The following is a 19,467-nucleotide window of genomic DNA, read 5'->3' as shown; positions in this document are numbered from 1 at the left end:
GATGTTAATTGTAGTCTCCATGGTAACCATTAAGAAAATAACTGAAATATGTGTAGGAAAGTAATGGGAAGAGAATCAAATGGTATACTGCATAACATCTATTAAATACAAAAATGTGGTAATGGAGGCATTGAGGAACAAAAAACATTTAAGACCTACAGTAAGCAAATAGTTTCTAAATTGCAGAAGTAAATCCTTCCTTGCCAGTAGTTACTTTATTTATTTTTTTTTAATTTTTAAAGTTGATTTTATTTTGAGAGAGAGAGAGCACGGGAGGGACAGAGAGCAGTGGGGAGAGAAAGAGTCCCACCACCAGCTCAGAACCTGATGGGCTTGAACACACAAACTGTGAGATCATGAACTAATCTGAAACCAAGAGTCAGACACTTCACCCACGGAGCCATCCAGGTGCCCCTATCAGTAGTTACTCTAAGTTAAATAGATTAATTGGAGCACCTGGCAGGCTCAGTCAGTAGGGCATGTGACTTTTTTTTTTTTTTAAAGATGTTAAGTAATCTCTACACCAAATGTGGGGCTTGAATTCATAACCTCAAGATCAAGAATCACATGCTCTTCCGACTGAGCCAGCCAGGTGCCCTAAGCAAGCAGTTCTTCCTTTTTTTTTTTTTTTTAATGTTCATTTTTTTTTTTAAGTTTATTTATTCTGAGAGACACAGACACAGTGCAAGCAGGGGAGGGACAGAGAGAGGGAACAAGAGAGAGAATCCCAAGTAGACTCCACACCACCAGCTCAAAGCCTAATGTGGGGCTTAAACTCATGAACTGTGAGATCACAATCTGAGCTGAAACCAAGAGTCAGACGCCTACCTGACTAAGCCACCCATGCAACCCAAATAAATGTTCATTTATTTTTGAGAGATAGAGAGTGCGAGCAGGGAAAGGACAGAGAGCAACAGAGGATCTGAAGCAGGCTGTGTGCTGAAAGCAGCAAGCCCAATGCAGGGCTTGAACTCATGAACTGTGAGATCATGGCCTGAGCTGAAGTCAGCTGCTTAACCAACTGAGCCACCCTGGTGCCCCTAAGCATGCAACTCTTGATCTCATAGTCATGAGGTCAAGCCCCACGTTGGGTGTGGAGTCTACTTAAAAAAAAGTTAGATTATACTGTAAAAGACAAAGATTGGCAGAATGGATAAGAAGATAACTGTACCTATCATGTCTATAAGAGACTCATTTTTTTGATAGAGACAGAATGAAGTTGAAAGTAAAGGATGGAAAAAAGATACTCCATTCATTCCCACCAACAGTGTGAGAGGGTTATCCTTTCTCTGCATCTTTGCTCACATTTGTTGTTGCCTGTGTTGTTAATTTGAACCATTCTGACAGGTGGGAGGCGGTATCTTGTTTTGGTTTTTATTTGTATTTTCCTGATGATGAGTGATGTTGAGCATTTTTTTCATGTGTCTGTTAGCCATTTGTATGTATTCTCTGGAAAGCTCATGGGGTGGGGGTTTCTCAGAAAGTTAAAACTAGAATTACTTCATGACCCAACAATTGCACTACTAGGTATTTATCCAAAGAATACAAAAATACTGGTTCAGAGGGGCATATGCACCCATGTTTATAGCAGCACTATCAACAATAGCCAAATTATGGAAAGAACCTAAATGTCCATCAACTGATGGATACACGTGTGACACACATGTATGATGGAATATTACTCAGCCATCGTTTCATTCAAAACGAATGAAATCTTGTCATTTGCAACAATGTGGATGGAACTAGAGAGTATTATGCTAAGTGAAATAAGTCAGAGAAAGGCAAATACCACGTGATTTTGCTCAGATGTACAGTTTAAGAAACAAAACAGATGAGCATAGGGGAAAGAAGGAAAAATAAGATAGAAACAGAGAGGGAGGCAGATTATAAGAGACTTTATAGAGGACAGACTGAGGGTTGCTGGAGGAGAGGTGGGTGGAGGTATAGGCTGAATGGGTGATGGGCATTAAGGAGGACACTTGTTGGAATGAGCACTCAGTGTTACATGTAAGTGATGAATCCCTAAATTCTACTGATATCAATACTACACTATATGTTAACTAACTTGAATTTAAGTAAAAAAAAAAAAAAAAGATATTCTGTTCAAATGCTAATAACCAAAGATGGTTGGAGTAGCTATATTATCATCAGAAAAAAATCAATTTTAAGTCAAACAAGTTTATAGTAGACACTGAAGCTCATTATATATTGATGAGTTTCAATTTCTCAGGAAGATAGAACATTTATAAGCATATATATACTTAATAACAGAGCTTCTAAATATAGGAAACAAAAGTGGAAAGGTTTGAAGGGAGAGATAGGTAATTCTCCATTAATAATTAGAAACTTTAATACTGCACTTCAGTGATGGCTACAACAACCAGACCAAAGATCAACGAAGAAATGGAGGACCCGAACAGTGCTATAAACCAATTATACCTAACAGACATATATAATACACTCTACAATAGAGTATATATGCTTTTCAAGTACACATGAAACATTTTCAAGATTAGACCACAAACAAGTCTTAGTAAGTTGAAAAGATTGAAATCATGCAAGTTTCTTCTGTGATCACAGTGAAACAAATCTAGAAATCAGTAACAAAAGGAAAATTCGAAAATGTATGAATATGTGGAAGTTAAGCAACACACTCTTGTACAGCCATTGGGTTATAGAGGAAATGATAAGGGAAATTGGAAAATACCTTGAAATGAATGAAAATTAAGACACAATACACAAAAAGTTATGGGATGCAACAAAAGTAGTGCTCAGAGGGAATTTCATGGCTGTGAAAGCTTACATTACAAAGAAAGAAAAATCTGAAATTAGTAACCTAAATGTACACCTGAAGGAGCTTGAAAAAGAAGTTAGCAGAAGGGAGGAAATGATGATCTGAGATAAATGAAGCAGAAAACAGAAAACTAGTTTTTCTGAAAATACTAACAAAAATGACAAATCTTTGAGTAAGAAAACAAAGAAGACTCAACTCACTAAATCAGAAATTTAAGCATGAACATTCCCACCAACTTTATAGAAATAATAACAGTTCTACAAGAAAATTAAGAGCAACAATACACCAACAAACTGGGTGGCCTAGATGAAATGGGCAAATTCCTAGAAATACACAAATGGCAAAAACTGATTGAAGAAGAAGTAGAAAATCATATAAAGAATTAATACCGTTCCTTCTTAAACTTTTCCAAAATATTTAAGAAGCAGCAAGCAGTACTTCCTAACTCCTATGAGACCAGCATTAGCCTGATTTTGAAGCCAAAGACAGTTCCAGGAAAGACAATTACAGAACAGTATCCTTGATAAGTATAAATGCAAAAAAATGTGAAAAAAATAGCAAGCAGAAGCCAGAAACATATTAAAAGGATTATGTATTATGACCAAGTGTGATTTATTCCTTGATTGCAAAGGTGGCTCAATCAAGCCACTGATGAAAATCAATCAGTGTACTATATCACATAACTAGAATGGAGGAAGAACTCACATAATCATCTTACTTGGTGTAGAAAATGCATTTGGTGATTCTAGTATCTTTCCATGTTAAAATCACACAATAAACTAGGAATAGAAGGACACTTCCTCAACGTTATAAAGGCCATATATATCAAAACTATTGTTAATATCATACTCAATGGTGAACGACTGAAAAATTTTCCCTTAAGTTCAGGAATGAAACCATGATGCCCACTTTTGCTTTTTCTCTTCAACATTGTACTGGAAATTCCAACCAGAGTAATTAGGCAAGAAAAAGAAACAAAAGCCTTCAAAATTGGAAAAGAAGAAGTAAAACTATCTCAGTTTGCATGGTTTTATATAGGCACACCTCAAAGATACTGCAGGTTCGGTTCTAGACCACCACAGTAAAGCAAATTACAATAAAGCAAGTCAAATGAATTTGAGTTCCCAGTGGATATAAAAGTTATGCTTATGCTAATTGTAATTTATTAAGTGTGCAATAGCACTATGTCTAAAACAATAATGTACATTTCTTAATTAAAAAATACTTTATTGCTAAAAACTGCTAGCCATCATCTGAGCTTTCAGGGAGTCATAATCTTTTTGCTGATTGCCTTGGTGTTGTTGGCTGCTGACCGATCAGAGTGGTGGTTGCTTAAAGTTGGGGTGACTCTGGCAGTTCTCTTAAGAAACCACTTTCTTCATCCATAAGAAGCAACTCTTCATCTATTAATGTTTTATCATCAGATTGCAGCAATTCAGTCACATCTTCAGGCTCCACTTCTGATTCGAGTTCTCTTGCTATTTCTACCACATCTGCAGTTACTTCCTCCGCTTAAGTCTTGAACCCTCAGAGTCATCCATGAGGGTTGGAATCAACTTCCTCCAAACTCCCATTAATGTAAATATTTTGACCTTTTCCCATGAATCAGGAATGTTCTTAATGATGTCTAGAATGGTGAATCCTTTCTGGAAGATTTTTTTTTAATTTTTTTTTCTTAAGCTTTTTGCCCAGTGTGGGGCTGAACTCATGGTCCTGAGACCAAGAATCACAAGGAGAGTGGGGGAAATGGAAAACAACTAGTTGGTGGAGCAGTCAGAACACATGTACCATTTATCAATTAAGTCTGCCGTCTTTTTTTTTTTTTAATTTTTTTTTTTCAACGTTTATTTATTTTTGGGACAGAGAGAGACAGAGCATGAACGGGGGAGGGGCAGAGAGAGAGGGAGACACAGAATCAGAAACAGGCTCCAGGCTCTGAGCCATCAGCCCAGAGCCCGATGCGGGGCTCGAACTCACGGACCGCGAGATCGTGACCTGGCTGAAGTCGGACGCTTAACCGACTGCGCCACCCAGGCGCCCCAAGTCTGCCGTCTTATATGGGTATGGTTACATTGGAGATCAATGATCACAGATCACCATACCACGTATAATAATAATGAATATGTTTGAAATATGGTGAATTTTACCCAAATGTGACACAGAGACATAAGATGAGAAAATGCTGTTGAAAAAATGGTGCTGATAGACTTGCTCAATACAGGGTTGTAAATTTGTTAAAAAATAACTGTGAAGTACAATAAGATGAAGTACAATAAAATGAGCTATGACTGTATATAGAGTAGACCCTAAAAAAACTCTTCCCCAAACTGTTTGAGCTAATAAAAGTATTCAGCGAAGTTCTAGGATACAAAATCAGTGTGCAAAAATTAGTTGCATTTCTGCAAACTAGCAGTGAAAAATCCAAGGAAGAAATTAAGAAAATAATTGCGTTTACCATAGCTTCACAAATAAAATATTAAGGAGCAAATTTAGCGAAGCACATGCAAGACTTATACACTGAAAACTACAAGACAGGTTAGAAAGAAACTAAAAAACACCTAATAAATGGACAGACATCTTGAGCTCCTGAATTGGAAGACTGTATTTTTAAGAGGATAATACTACCCAAAATGATCTACAGATTTAATGTAATCCCCATTAAAATTCCACTGGTGGTTTTGCAGGAATTAAAAAAACTCATTATACAATTCATAAGGAATTTTAAAGGACCCAGAATAGCCACAACATTTTTGAATAGGAAGAACAAAGTTGGAGGAGTCATACTTCTCAATTTTAAAACTTCTTATGAAGGTATAGTCATCGAAACAGTGTGATACTTAGTGGAAGAACAGATGTATAGAAAAATGGAATAGAATTATGAGTCCAGTAAACCCTCACATCTTTAGTCAATTGATTTTTTACCATAATGCCAAGACCATTCAGTGGGGGGAAAGAACACTTTTCCAAAAAAAAGTGCTGGTAAAATTGGATGTCCACATACAAAAGAAAGAAATTTGATTATTTATACTGTATACAGAAATTAAATGGGTCAGAGACCTGAATTTAAGAGCCAAAACTATAACACTCTGAAGAAGGGATAGGTGTATATCTTTAGGATTTTGGAGTTGGTAATGATTTCTTAAATACGACACCAAAAAGGCAGGCAACAAATGTAAAAAACAGATAAACTGGACTTGATTAAAATTAAAAACTTTTGTGTTTCTATGGACATTATCAAGAGAGTGAACAGGCAACCCACAAAATATGAGAAAATATTTGCAAATCGTGTATCTGAAAAGGGTTTAATATGTAGACTATATAGAGGACTATTACAGCTCAACATCAACAGAAGCCCACCCCAAAACTCAGTTGACAGGCAAAATGCTTGAATAGACCTTACCAAAGAGGAGATACAAATGGCCAAGAAGCACATGAAAAGATGCTTAACATCATTAGCCGCTAGAGAATTGCAAATCAAAACCACAATGAGATACCAGTTTATACCTATTCTCATGTAAATAAGCCCAAACCCACAAAGTGAAATAACACAGTGTGGCTTTGTGTATTTGGAGAAACTGGAACTTTGTACATTGCTGGTTAGGAATATAAAATGGTGTGCCTCGTGTGGAAAACAGTTTGGTGGTTCTTCAAAAGATTGAATACGGGGTTAACATATGACTCAGCAATTCTGCCCTCAAAATATACCCCAAATAATTGAAAAAGATGACTTAAGTAGATACTTGTTTATTAGTTTTTGTAGCATTATTCATAATAGTCAAGGTTTGGAAACAACCCAATGTCTATTAAGAGATGAATGAGTAAACAGAAAATATATATGCATAATGGAATATTATTTAGCCAGGTAATAGCATGAGATGCTGATACATGTTACTTAGTGCATGAATGAACCTTGAAAACATACGCAAAGTTAAGTAGGCTAGATACAAAGAACAAATATAGTATGATTATACTTATATAAAATACCCAGAATAGAAAAATTCACAGAGATGTAATGTAAACAGGAGTTTTCAGGGGCTAGGGGAAGTCAGGAATGGGGACTTGTTGCTAAATGTGTAGAGCGTTGGGGTGCCTGGGAGGCTCAGTCAGTTAAGCATCTGACTTCGGCTCAGGTCATGATCTCATCAGGTCATGATCTCACTGTTCCCGAGTTCGAGCCCCGTGTCATACTCTGTCCTGACAGCTCAGAGCCTGGAGCCTGTTTCAGATTCTGTTTCTCCCTTTCTGTCTCTGCCCTTCCCCTGCTCGTGCTCTGTCTCTCTCTCTCAAAAATAAACATTAAAAAAAAAATCAATAGGTAGAGTGTTTGGAGTGATAAAGTTTTGGAAGGAGGCATGGTGATGGTTGCATAACACTGTGAATGTAATTAATGTCACTAAATTGTATACCTAAATATGACTAAAATGGCAATTTTTATGTTCTATACATTTTATCACAGTAAAGGAAAAAAATAAAATATCTAATTGTTTTTAGATTCAAAATTTCTGTAAGATAAAGGAAAATGTCAGTCTCCCCTAATCTATCTTTACATGTTCCAATGATGTTCAGTCAGTTAGGGAATGAACAGGTGTATATTGAGCATGTACTATGTGTCAGGCACTGTTTATGTATTCTAACTACATGTTCATATTAAATTTCTCTTTTGATTCACATCTATTCTGAGATGAGGAAGCAGTTATAGAGGGATTGTAAGTTATTTATCTGAGGTTGAAGTAGTAAATGATAGGACTGACTCATATCCAGGGGTGTCTAGAATTCATACTAAATCTACTCAGTTCATTCCCTCCACTTTACAGATGACATGGCACACATTTTACCCTCATAATGGTGATTGATGTTTAATAATAAGACTGAAAAACTAGAGATCTTGAAAAACCTTTTTTGGCAAAATGTGTTGTGTTTAGTTAAAGGATATTTTAGGTATTCTTTCTACATTAGCATCACAATTGGCAAAAGGAAGTAAATATATATTGGGTTCTTTTTATAAATGTTACACAATTTAATCTCCACAACAAAACTGAGGTGATATTTCAAGATGAAAAATGGAATCTCTTGTAAGTTATTTGCCCAGGTTCACATAGCTAGGAAGGTATGGAGCTAATATTCTCTTTCAATTTTTTGATCTCTGAATCATGTGATAACTAGAAATGTAGAGCTTTTATATAAATGTCAAGAGGCTTTTTTTTTTTTCAGGAAATTCATCTGTATAGCATTTCTAAAACATTCCTTTCCCATGGATCCTAATGAATAGTTTTCTAATAGCTTCCTTCTTTACCCATTAATAATGATTAATAATGATATACAACATTTATTAAGCACTTTTATATGCCTTGCAGTATGCTAATTAACATTTCTATGTGCAGTGTCATTTTTAATCTTCTCAGCAACTCTGTGAGGTATAGGTAGGCATTATTATAATTCATTATAAGCCTGATGATGGGCCTGAGAATGGAAGTTGGTCAGTTAACTGAAAATCAATTAAATTAAGGAATCACAAAAATCAGTGTGTGTCATAAACATTTTAATTAAAAAGCAATATAAATGTAATTCATTCATGAGTCTTTTGATATAGGGTTAAGACCTTTTTCTTGAGTTAGAAATGGCTAGAGTTTTGACTTTCTTTGGTTCAACTATTACAATGGTGTCACCTTCATGATTTTCAGTTGTTTTTTCATTTAAGTGATACAGGAACTTAAAACTACTAACAGAGGAATATGAGTGCATCTTAATTTAGAATATGATCTTTCCAGTACAGATCTTCTTACCATGGGATTGCATTCAATGAACCTGTTGTAAATTGAAAATACCCTGTCAAAAATGCATTTAGTATACATAATTTACCTGACATCACAGCCTAGCTGACCTTAAACTTGCTCAGAACCCTTACACTAGCTTACATTTGGGCAAAATCATGTAACACAAAATTTATTTTGTAATAAAGTGTCAGATATCTCATGTAATTTATTGAATACTGTATGAAAGTGAAAAATAGAATGTATGGGTACAGAATGATTTTAAGTGTACAGGTTGTTTACTGTCATGATCACATGGCTGGCTGGGAATTGCAGTTCCCTGCTCATGCCCAGCATCATGAGAGTGTATCTTACTACATATTGGCAATCTAGAAAAGGATCAAAGTTCAAAATTTGAAGAATAGTTTCTGCTGAATGTGTATTGCTTTGGCACCATCTTAAAGAGATCATAAGGCAAACCATCCTAGGTTGGACTATATGGTTGTCTTACCCAAAACTAATATGACAGCAGCTTTTTATGGCTTCCTTTCATTGAATGCAAACATTCAACCTAGTTTTTATAGCTACAGCTTTCTTTTTTCCTTCTCATTGAAGTCAGTTTATTTTTCTTAATGCAATTGTGTTATAAAAATTACAATTAGAAAAAACAGATTTGGGAACAAGCATCCCTGCCTCTTGGCAGTTTTTTCTCTCAAGTTTTGTTGACATTTGCTATTTCAATGTGTTCCTTTTTTTCATTGTGATAAAATATACATAACATTTACCATTTTAATCATTTTGAAGCATATAAATCAGTGGCATTAAGAATAGAATATTGTGTGATTATCACCAATATCTATTTCTAGAACCTTTTCATCATTCCAACGTGGAATCATGCAAAAGTAAATATTTTGTGTCTGGCTTATGTTTTCAAGGTTCATGTATGTTGTAGCATATAATAGAGTTTCATTCCTTTTCATGGCTGAATAATTTTCCGTTGTATGTATAAACTACATTTTTTCTTTTCATCTGTTGATGGACACTTAATAGCTTTCTATGTTTTAAAAATGAAGTTGAGGGCGCCTGGGTGGCGCAGTCGGTTAAGCGTCCGACTTCAGCCAGGTCACGATCTCGCAGTCCGTGAGTTCGAGCCCCGCGTCGGGCTCTGGGCTGATGGCTCAGAGCCTGGAGCCTGTTTCCGATTCTGTGTCTCCCTCTCTCTCTGCCCCTCCCCCATTCATGCTCTGTCTCTCTCTGTCCCAAAAATAAATAAAAACGTGGAAAAAAAATTTTTTTTAAAAAAAATAAAAATGAAGTTGAAAAAGTTTTAATCACAGTATTTTCTTAGTTGAAACATTAGTCGTGACAAAAGTTTTTTTGGTGTGTTTTGGTGTTGAAATAGCATTTTTGATATGGATTGAGTTTTATTCATTGTTCTCATTTGCATGTGGATAATAATTACAGCAGTGACACATTGGGAATGGAAAGTAGAAGGAATAACTTTCCTTTTCTAGTGAAGGCAGCATATTTTAAAAATATTTTCTTAATACTGATTTTGAGCAACTTTCATGTGACATTGGAAGACCTAATCTTGTTTTTATCCCACACCAGTTTTGTGGTTTCAGTTGTCTAAATTCATTGTCCGTTGAAGTATATTCTTCCTAAGGTGTTTTTTTTTAATTATAAAAATAACCTGGTAATAACAGATGGCTTCTTAAAACAAATTCTCTTTTATAAATGCTCAAGGGTAGTATGCAATATTTTAATTAAAATTTGAGATGCTAGGAAAATCACCTCCCAACATTTTATAGAAAAATTTGAAAAATACCTTTGGATGTTTTAGAGCAAATTTGTGAATAATCTTGAATAATTATTATAAAGAAGAAGAGAATTAATCAAGGGCAATCTATTTTCTGTTATATTTGTTTACTTCAGTCCATTTGTACTCCTGATTACTGTCACATGTGAAAATGAACCATGGCTTAATGGGTGGATGGAGTAGCTTCTTTTGAGGTGATGGAGTGACCAGCAGCATGCTTTTCATTAAACACTTTCCTTCAGGGTGACTGCTGAGTGCCTTTTATATATTATTGTTCTTCCTGAGTTGGAGAGGGGTCTTCTATTACTATTTATCTGATTTTTACCTTTCATGGGTAGCCAGATATTGAACTGATGTTGATAAAAATTCAGAACTTCTCTTTTAAAAAAATTTTCTTTCTTTATTTTGAAAGAGAGAGACAGACGCATACACACATGCAAGTGGGTGAAGGGCTGAGAGAGAGGGAGAGAGAATCCTAAGCAGGCTCAGAGCTATTGGCTTGGAACCTCATGTGGGGCTTGAACTCACAAACTGTGAGATCACGACCTGAGGGAAAACCAAGAGTTGGATGCTTTAACCGACTGAGCCACCCAGGCGCCCCAAAATTCAGAACCTCTTAAATGATAAACTTGGGTTCTATATCTTAGGTTACTAAGACCATTTACTTGAGTGAAGAGTGAGAGTTAGGATTGCACCTGACATGGGTGCCAGATTCAAGCAGAAATAAAGGGCAGGTTGAATGAAAATGGAGAGGCGTGGTTGGAGGTAAAATTCCACAAGGTTAATAATCTCCATTACCTAGGAAGGCCTTCAGGCAGCAGTTTTCCAGTATCCAGCCAAGGTAAGTATTGATATTCATCTAGTCAACATCAACCAGATAGGTATTCTTACCTGGTGATGAGTAGTTATCATTTCACAGTGTTCTTTGGTAAGGTGGGAAGTAATATGGAGATAATTTTGAGATGTTTGTAGATCCTTTAGGTGTTGATTTTTGCTGGGATAAGAATAATGGGGGGTAGATTATTTACTTGATATAGGAGGAGATGGATGATAATTTAGTGTTTCCTACCCTAGCATTGGTTCCGGTAGAGGTGTCTTCTGGTGGGTTTCTGCTCTGGCAAGTTGTTTTTCTGTGTCCACCTTTTTGTCTCTCCAGTTTTGGGGACACTGGTTTTTCTTGTAACCTCATTTCCGTAAGAAGAGTTATTGATTTTTCAGTTAAGCTTTTTCCTTTATTGTTAGTATGGAGTGGTGACTTCTTTAAAAATTTTTTAAAAATTTTTTATTTTTGAGATTGGGACAGAGTGTGAGCAGGGAAGGGGCAGAGAGAGAGGGAGACACAGGATCCGAAGCAGGCTCCAGGCTCCAAGCTGTCATCACAGAGCCCAATGCAGGGCTCAAATTCATGAACCATGAGATCATGACCTGAGATGAAGTTGGATGCTCAACCGACTAAGCCACCCAGGTGCCCCTGGAGTGGTGACTTCTAAATTCCTTACCTGCTGGACTAGAAACTGCAGGTTAATTTTTTTTTTAAAGGCATTACTATTACTGGATGATGATTTTGATCTTGTTTATACTCAGTCATATGCTTTAATATGGTAGATTAGTGAAAAGTCCAGCGTCTTTAACTTAAATAATCTAGAATAGTCCCTATACTGGGGCTTGGTTCTTACTCCATAGTACCACCTTTTCCATGTCTCATCTGAAAGCCAGTGTTCTTATCAAGATCTCTCCATTTTGGTAGGGCCAGAGCTTTAATATCTCTAGCACTCTCTTTCTGAATAGAGAATTCTGTTTTTAGACGAGTTATATACAACTTCTATAGTTTTTAGATAGAGGACTAATTGTATGAAATTTAGGGAATCGTGACAGGGCTATTCATATAGGTTGATGCCCTCTCAATGTTTTCCTATGGACAATGGACAAGATGATTGCAGCATTGAGAGATCTGAACAACATTAACAGAACTGGGAAATATATTGGGTAAAATGATTGACTCTCCGGTGATTGGATGGTCTGGAACCTTAGGATACTTAGGGTTGGGAAAATGATGATTAGTTCAAATAAGTACTGATGGAAATGCAGTCTTGCCTGTCATGTCCAGTGATGATGTTTAAAACAGAACATCAGTTTCTGCAGTGAGACTAAGTGACAGTAATTATCCCCTGAGGCACTCTTTTTTGATAAGTTTCTGAGGCTCTCCTGCTGCTGATGTCTCTTGACGCCCATGTTGCTTCTACTTCTATGGAAAGTCACTTGTTTTTATATAAAACCAAAAGACACTTGATAAGTCAAAATACCAGGTGATCAGCTTCAAACTCTTTTGCAGGCTGTAGCAGTGTGACTTACGTGTGTTGACATGAGATTCTACCAACCTGTTCATACAAACTAATGTCTACATTCCTACCAGAGACCTCATTCACTCCTTCTGTATAGACTCCTCTGTATTTTTTCAGTGGTCCTGGTTGGTGCACTAAGTGTTGAGGCCTCTTTACTTCCTAGGATCTGAACAAATTAACAAGAGAAGGTAATAGGGACAGAGGAAAAATATCAAGTCAACTTTATTACTCAGAAAGGCTAGATTGGAGAATATTGCTTAAAATGGAGCAGAATGGGCTTGTTAACTCTGGAGGTTGGCCAGCAGACCCACTCATCATCAACTCGGCCACACCAGCAGAGTGGCCTTGCAAATAGAGAAGTGCATGCTTGTTTGCTGTGGGCAGTTTGTTTCCAGGGGGAAGAAGGATAGAGATGAGCTGAACATGTCCAGTGTATTAAACACAAACTAGTCAGTGGAGAGATAAGGAATTAGACTAATTGAACTTTCTCCAGAAGAAGGAAGCATACTCTTCTAAGCCTATCTGTATTTTCTTGATTTATCCATTTTAGACCATCTAGGCAGATTCCTTGCTATGGAAGATGAGAATTTAGCTTACTTATCCTTCCCGGTCTCCTATTCACTCATCCTCCCAACATAATTCTTCCATAATTTTGATTAAGTATTTGGTATTTACATTTTATAATTACATACCTGCCTTTTTTCTCTATAGAATTTTGTGGTTCTTGAAATTAATCTTCTCATCCCATTTAGTTTACTGACTTTTTATGATTTTTTAAATTTTTTTATTTTATTTTTGAGAGAGAGAGAGAGAGAGAGACAGAGAGAGAGAGACACAGAGCACGAGTGGGGGAGGGGCAGACACAGAATCCAAAGCAGGCTCCAGGCTCCGAACTGTCAGCCCAATGTGGGGCTCAAACTCACAAACTGAGATCAAGACCTGAGCCGAAGTCAGACACTCAAATGACTGAGCCACCCAGGCACCCCATTTACTGAGTTTTATAGTCTTATCATGAATGGAGTCAAAAGCTTTTCCACAGTTGCATTAGTATATCTATATGTAGATACTTAGTTAATATATATCTTCATATAGCAGATTTGCCTGGCATAGTCTGTAGGGTCCACATTGGACTTCTTGTATACAAGTGCTCTTGCGTTAGTGGTCATCAAAGTATCATAACCTTCACCATTATCCTTAAGGTTTTCCTGATCTTGTGGTTGTATTAGATATCCTGTTACCTAGATGTTATATCTTCTTTCTCTTGGTGTATTCTTGTTTTGTAGAGCACAGATTTTAGTAGCTTCCTGATAAAGAATATATAGGAGGTAAATCTTTTGAGAACTTGGGTGTCTGAAGATGTCTCCTTTTTATACTCATACTTAATTCATAGTCTCAATCCTAGAGCATAGGATTCTAGGTTTGAAATACTTGTCCTTGAGAATTTGATGGCATTGCTCTATGGCTTTCTTTCAGTGTTGTCATTAAGAAGTTTGATGCCTTTTTAATAGCAGTCTTTTATATGAAATATGTCACTGGAAGTCTGTAGAATCTTTTTTTTATACCCTTTAATTCTGACATTTTATGGTGATTTGCCTTGTCATTGGTCTGTTTTTGTCATTTGTGCTGGACATGTGAATGTGCTTTTTCAGTCCAGAAGTCCCTATATTTTAATCCTGGAACATCTTACAGAATTCTTTATTTGAATTTCTTCATTTTCACCTTAGAAACTTTCATGTCATCCCCACATTTTCTGGAGTATGCTTTTGCTTTGAGCTATGCATGGTGTACCTCAGTCCAAAAACCCTGTGTTTTACTTACTCCAGTCTTTTGCTATTCTGAGAGAGTGGGCAAGATCAGGCTGTGCAGTCATGGGTAGGTGATGTGAGTGGTTAACCACTTCTTAAGTACACTTTAAAGAATTCTGGTGTTTTTTTTTTTTTTTTTTTAACGTTTATTTATTTTTGAGACAGAGAGAGACAGAGCATGAACGGGGGAGGGTCAGAGAGAGAGGGAGACACAGAATCTGAAACAGGCTCCAGGCTCTGAGCTGTCAGCACAGAGCCCGACGCGGGGCTCGAACTCACGGACCGCGAGATCATGACCTGAGCTGAAGTCGGCCGCTCAACCGACTGAGCCACCCAGGCGCCCCAAGAATTCTGGTGTTTTTAATACTATCCTTGCCCTCAGTGCCAGACATATGTGAGCCTATGAGGAGTTTTGTAGTGATTATCAAGTTGATTTTCCATCTTCCCTGCTGTTGGCTTTGGATGAGCTTTCTTAGGTGTAAGTAATGTGCCATTATACATTTGTTCTAGAAATATATGTGCCTCTTTTATGCATTATAAGATCTGGTTGTGAATGTAATGAATACTGATGAACAGAAATGGAATTTCATGATAGCTGCAACAGCAGTGATATTATAAGAAATTGTCTTTGATTTCCATTGTTTACAAAATCACATGTACTGCTAAACTATTGTGATTTTTTGTTTACATTAATAAGTGAAGTAAAGGCTAGAGTTCATTTAGAGGATAGTATGAAAATAAAAATGTACTCTTTTTTTTCTCATCTGCTTTCCTGGAATCCCTGAAGTCTACCTGTGGACTCAATTTAGAATTCCTGGATTAACTGGATATGAGACCATAATCATGGTTTCCTATATTCATCCATTTTTCAAAGAGGCTTCTTTACATATATGTATCAGCCTTTTCATTCATTCAGCGAATATTTACTCAGTATCAGCTGAGTTAAGCAGAAGACACTGGGCCCCAGGGATAGTTAACAGGAAAACTTCTGTCTTTGTGGAACTTCCATTTCTAGTTGAATATGTAATTGTTTATAGTGTGGTCTAGATGAAAATAACATAGTTTATGTATCCCTGGAAAATAATGGAATTCGCATGTCTTTGTTATAATGTCATTACTTTACTTGAAACAGAACTTTAAAGTTTTTTTAAATTACTAAAGTAACATTTATTTTTAAAAAGATGTGAGAAGATTGATAGGCAGAAAAGAAAAAAAAATGCACCATTAAAACCTTGGTGTACATTTCAGTCTTTTTTCTTTTTTTTTTTTTTAACATTTTTTAAAAAAATGTTTTTATTTTTGGGAGAGATAGAGAGTGTGTGAGCAGGGGGGGGGCAGAGAGAGAGGGAGGCAGAGGATTCAAAGTTGGATGCTTAACTGATTGAGCCACCCAGGTGCCCCCACTCTCTTTCTACACACATACATATGTATATTTAAATGTGCATGATTTGTTTACAGAAATTCAATTGAATTATATTTTAAAAACATATAAAATTTTAATTTTTATTTGTCAAGTGTTTACTTCAATTTTAATGGCTGTACAATATTCAGTTTCATGAAAACACTTATTTGTATCTTTAGGTTGTTTTCTCTATTTTACTATTTAAAAAATTCCCATTTGCTAATTGCTTGTAGCTAAAATTTACCAAAAACTTTTATTTAATTGTTCCATCAGTTTATTATGAAAAAATTTATATTAATGGAAAATTTGAAAGAATTTTACAGTGAATGCCCATATACCCGCTATCTGGATTGTATAATTAACATCTTTTTTATATGTTTTAAAAGTTTTATATTCCAGTTAGTTAACATACAGCATTTTATTAGTTTCAGGTGTACAATATAGTAATTCAACAGTTTCATACATTACCCTATTATGCTCATCATGACAAGTGCACTCCCTAACTCCCTAATCCCCATCACCATTTAACCCACCACCCTATAATTAACATTTTAGTATGCTTACTTTCTCATATAATCTATCTAATTATCTATCCCTCTGTCATTATTTTTTTTGCAAATATTTATAAGCTGAGTTGTACATTTTTCAGTTACACAAATTTTTTTCATTTATGCTAGGTTCCCCTCCAAGGAAACTTTTCAGTACTAATTTTCACTCTTACCAGTGGTATATCATCACACTTTGAATCTTTGCTGACACTGAGTTTTATTATTTAATGTAGTTTTTTAGATAATTTTTGATGTATAAGTTGTTACTAAAGGAGATTGCTTATTTTAACTCTAAAATGACTCCATTCATATGTAGTACTCATGAAACAGCATTCATTTATAGTTTGATCATCTACACTGTGGCTTTTGAAAAGAAATGTATATAATTTGTTCTCTGTGATACTTGATGGTTTTAATGGGAACATTGTACCTGTTTGGTTACTAAGGTACAGTTGGAATTTCAATCAGGAAATAGTCCATTTGTTTTCAGTTTATGCAGTACAGTGTGTAAATAAGTACTCTAAAATATTACCTACAGCATATTTAGACTTTATTTTTTCCCAGGGTAATGAGCCAGTGGAGGGAAATGATTCATTGGGGTCGTCAGGAGTAGAAGTAGATCTAATGAATTAAATATTCTTTCACTCATTAGACCTTTGCCTTGCTTCTTGGAACTTTGTTTTATTCCTTGTAACTGGGCTCCACCAGTGTAACAATATAATTGACTCAAGAGAAATACAGATGTGATTTTGAGGTGTTAAGAAATCTGGACGCCTTAGGTGGGCATATAGTATGAGGTAGTTGAAGCAGGGAAGTAATTAGCAGATGAAAAGGCTTACACAATACTATCTTAAGTTATAGATCGCCTACATTCTACTTTATTTTAAAAGTAGTTTATAAACAGTTAATTTAACTTTGGTATGGCTATTTAAAAAATTATATGGAAATTCCACTAGAAATATGTTATCTTTGTTATTTTCTGAGCATTCAGCTAAATCTCTTTGTTTACAGCTGGGCTCAAAGTGCAGAGAACTCAAAGATATTCATTTCGGCCAATGTTACAAGATCTCAGATGAAGGCATGATCGTCATAGCTAAGGGCTGTCTGAAATTACAAAGAATATACATGCAGGAAAACAAATTAGTAAGTACTTGTTATAATCTTCATTTTTAAAAATTTTGTTTCTAACCTTTGATTTCTTTATAACTTATAAAATTTTATCTGCTTCTTTTGATGGTTTAGAGGCAAATACTACTTAAAAACAAGAATCCTCTCAAAACAATGGTTTTATAAATTGATCCTATAACTCTGTAGGTACTTGCATGTGGTACTTGTGTGTGGTAAAAATTCCTCATTAGCATGTGCTATTAGGTTTTTGTCTAAATTCTGGCAATTAATTAACTCAGGTAAATTGGAAAAAATAAAATTTAGTTGCTAAACATAAGTCTGTGGTGGTTGTTCCTTTTGATTTCCTAGGGATTGGAATAATTCTAGGTAGTTAGATTTTTTTTTTATGGTTCAGACAGATGTGTATGTGTGAACTAAAGCTTTTCACTTAGTGTGGTGAAAAATGAGATTCAGTAAACTGAGGCAGATAATCTTTTTAGTTATATAGATTTTATATTTTAATGACATACATGTGTAACTCACTAATACCTAATATATATATTTACAGCTGTTTATTTTCTTTTATTGAGATGTAATTCACCTGTCATAAAATTTACTCTTTGAAAGTATTGCGACTTAATGGTTTTTAGTATATTCACAAAGTTGTGTAGTCATCATCACTAATTCTAGAACAGTTTCATTACCCCCAAAGAAGTCTGCTAATTAGTTGTCACTCTCCATTTCCCCCTTCCTCCAGCCCCTGGCACCTGGTAATCTACTTTATGTCTCTGTGGATTTGCCTGTTCTAGGCATTTTATACAAATGGAATCACACAGTATGTGGTATATTGTATTTGGCTTCTTGGACATAGCATAATGTTTTCAAGGTTCATTCATGTAGTAGCATATATCAGAGCTTCAGTTTTTTTAGTGGTTGAATAATACTCCAAACCTTTAATATTTTGATTTGATGGGTGCTTAGTAAAAGTTAACAGAACAGGTTATCATTAGGGAGGTACTAGTAGATTTCTCAAGGTTGAGAAATCGTGTACTTTAAAATGTAGGCAAGGTGGTACTGAATATGTTGCATATTTTCAAAGGAGACCGGCTCTTAATTGTATCCCCCAAATAAAGGGATCTTTTTGTTGCTTCTTGGGATTAGTTTACAATATTTGATAAATGTGTCTCATAAATTAATGTAAGTTTTAAAAGGTCTCTAGAACCATCAGCACTTCAAATGAGATAATGTACTTTAAAACAAGATTCCAGTTAGAAAAATCAAAACACTATAAGTTAAAAGGAAATGCTTTTATCACCACATAGAATTACATTTTCCTGTGAAATTATATAGTAAAAATCCTCCACATTTCTCTTTACATTTATTACAAGTTTAATAATCTCTCTTAAAGCAGTATGATCTTATAGAATGAATAAGGTTTTCTGGGTCAGAGAGGGTGAATTTTTTAAACCTGGTGTACAATCACTTGTGATTCTAGGGAAATTGCTCTATGAACCTCTTCTGCAGACAGGGTTACTAATACCTGTTTTCTTGCAGGTTGTAGCTCTGAGGATTAAATAGCATAATGTCCTTACGTTGTCTAGTACAAACTCTGACCCATAAGAGACACTAAAACTAGTAATTTTTATGAAATCCTGTCTGTATTTGTTGTCTGTTGGTTTCCAGTTTACATTCAAGAGAAATGAAAGGATGGTAAACCCAACTTGAGATTTTTATATTCTTCACATATTGGGAATATTTGTTGGGAGATTAATATTTGTTTCCTTGTTGAGTAAACACAGAGAAACATTTTTCTTAACACATTAACATTTTTAGTCCGTGGTTCCCCAGAGGAACTAATTGTATATGTTCTGAAGTTTCTACTTACATTCACATTTGTTTT

General features: G+C 35.5%; 1 protein-coding gene across 3 annotated transcripts in view; it reads left to right on the top strand.

Moving 5' to 3' along the window:
- The window catches only part of FBXL17 (F-box and leucine rich repeat protein 17), a 494,438-nt gene that overhangs the window by 28,463 nt on the left and 446,508 nt on the right, over positions 1–19,467 (top strand). For 2 of the 3 annotated variants that reach the window (XM_045500420.1, XM_045500412.1), the window contains exon 4: positions 17,472–17,603. The exons of the other annotated variant lie outside the window; for it this stretch is intronic. In XM_045500420.1, coding sequence (XP_045356376.1) covers positions 17,472–17,603 — 132 coding nt within the window. The remainder of the gene's footprint in view (positions 1–17,471; positions 17,604–19,467) is intronic. 3 annotated transcript variants of the gene reach the window in all.

Source organism: Leopardus geoffroyi, chromosome A1, assembly GCF_018350155.1.
Source record: "Leopardus geoffroyi isolate Oge1 chromosome A1, O.geoffroyi_Oge1_pat1.0, whole genome shotgun sequence".
NCBI classification, from domain to species: domain Eukaryota; kingdom Metazoa; phylum Chordata; class Mammalia; order Carnivora; family Felidae; genus Leopardus; species Leopardus geoffroyi.
Note: the sequence above shows the minus strand (reverse complement) of the source record. Positions and strands in the feature narration are given on the sequence as shown.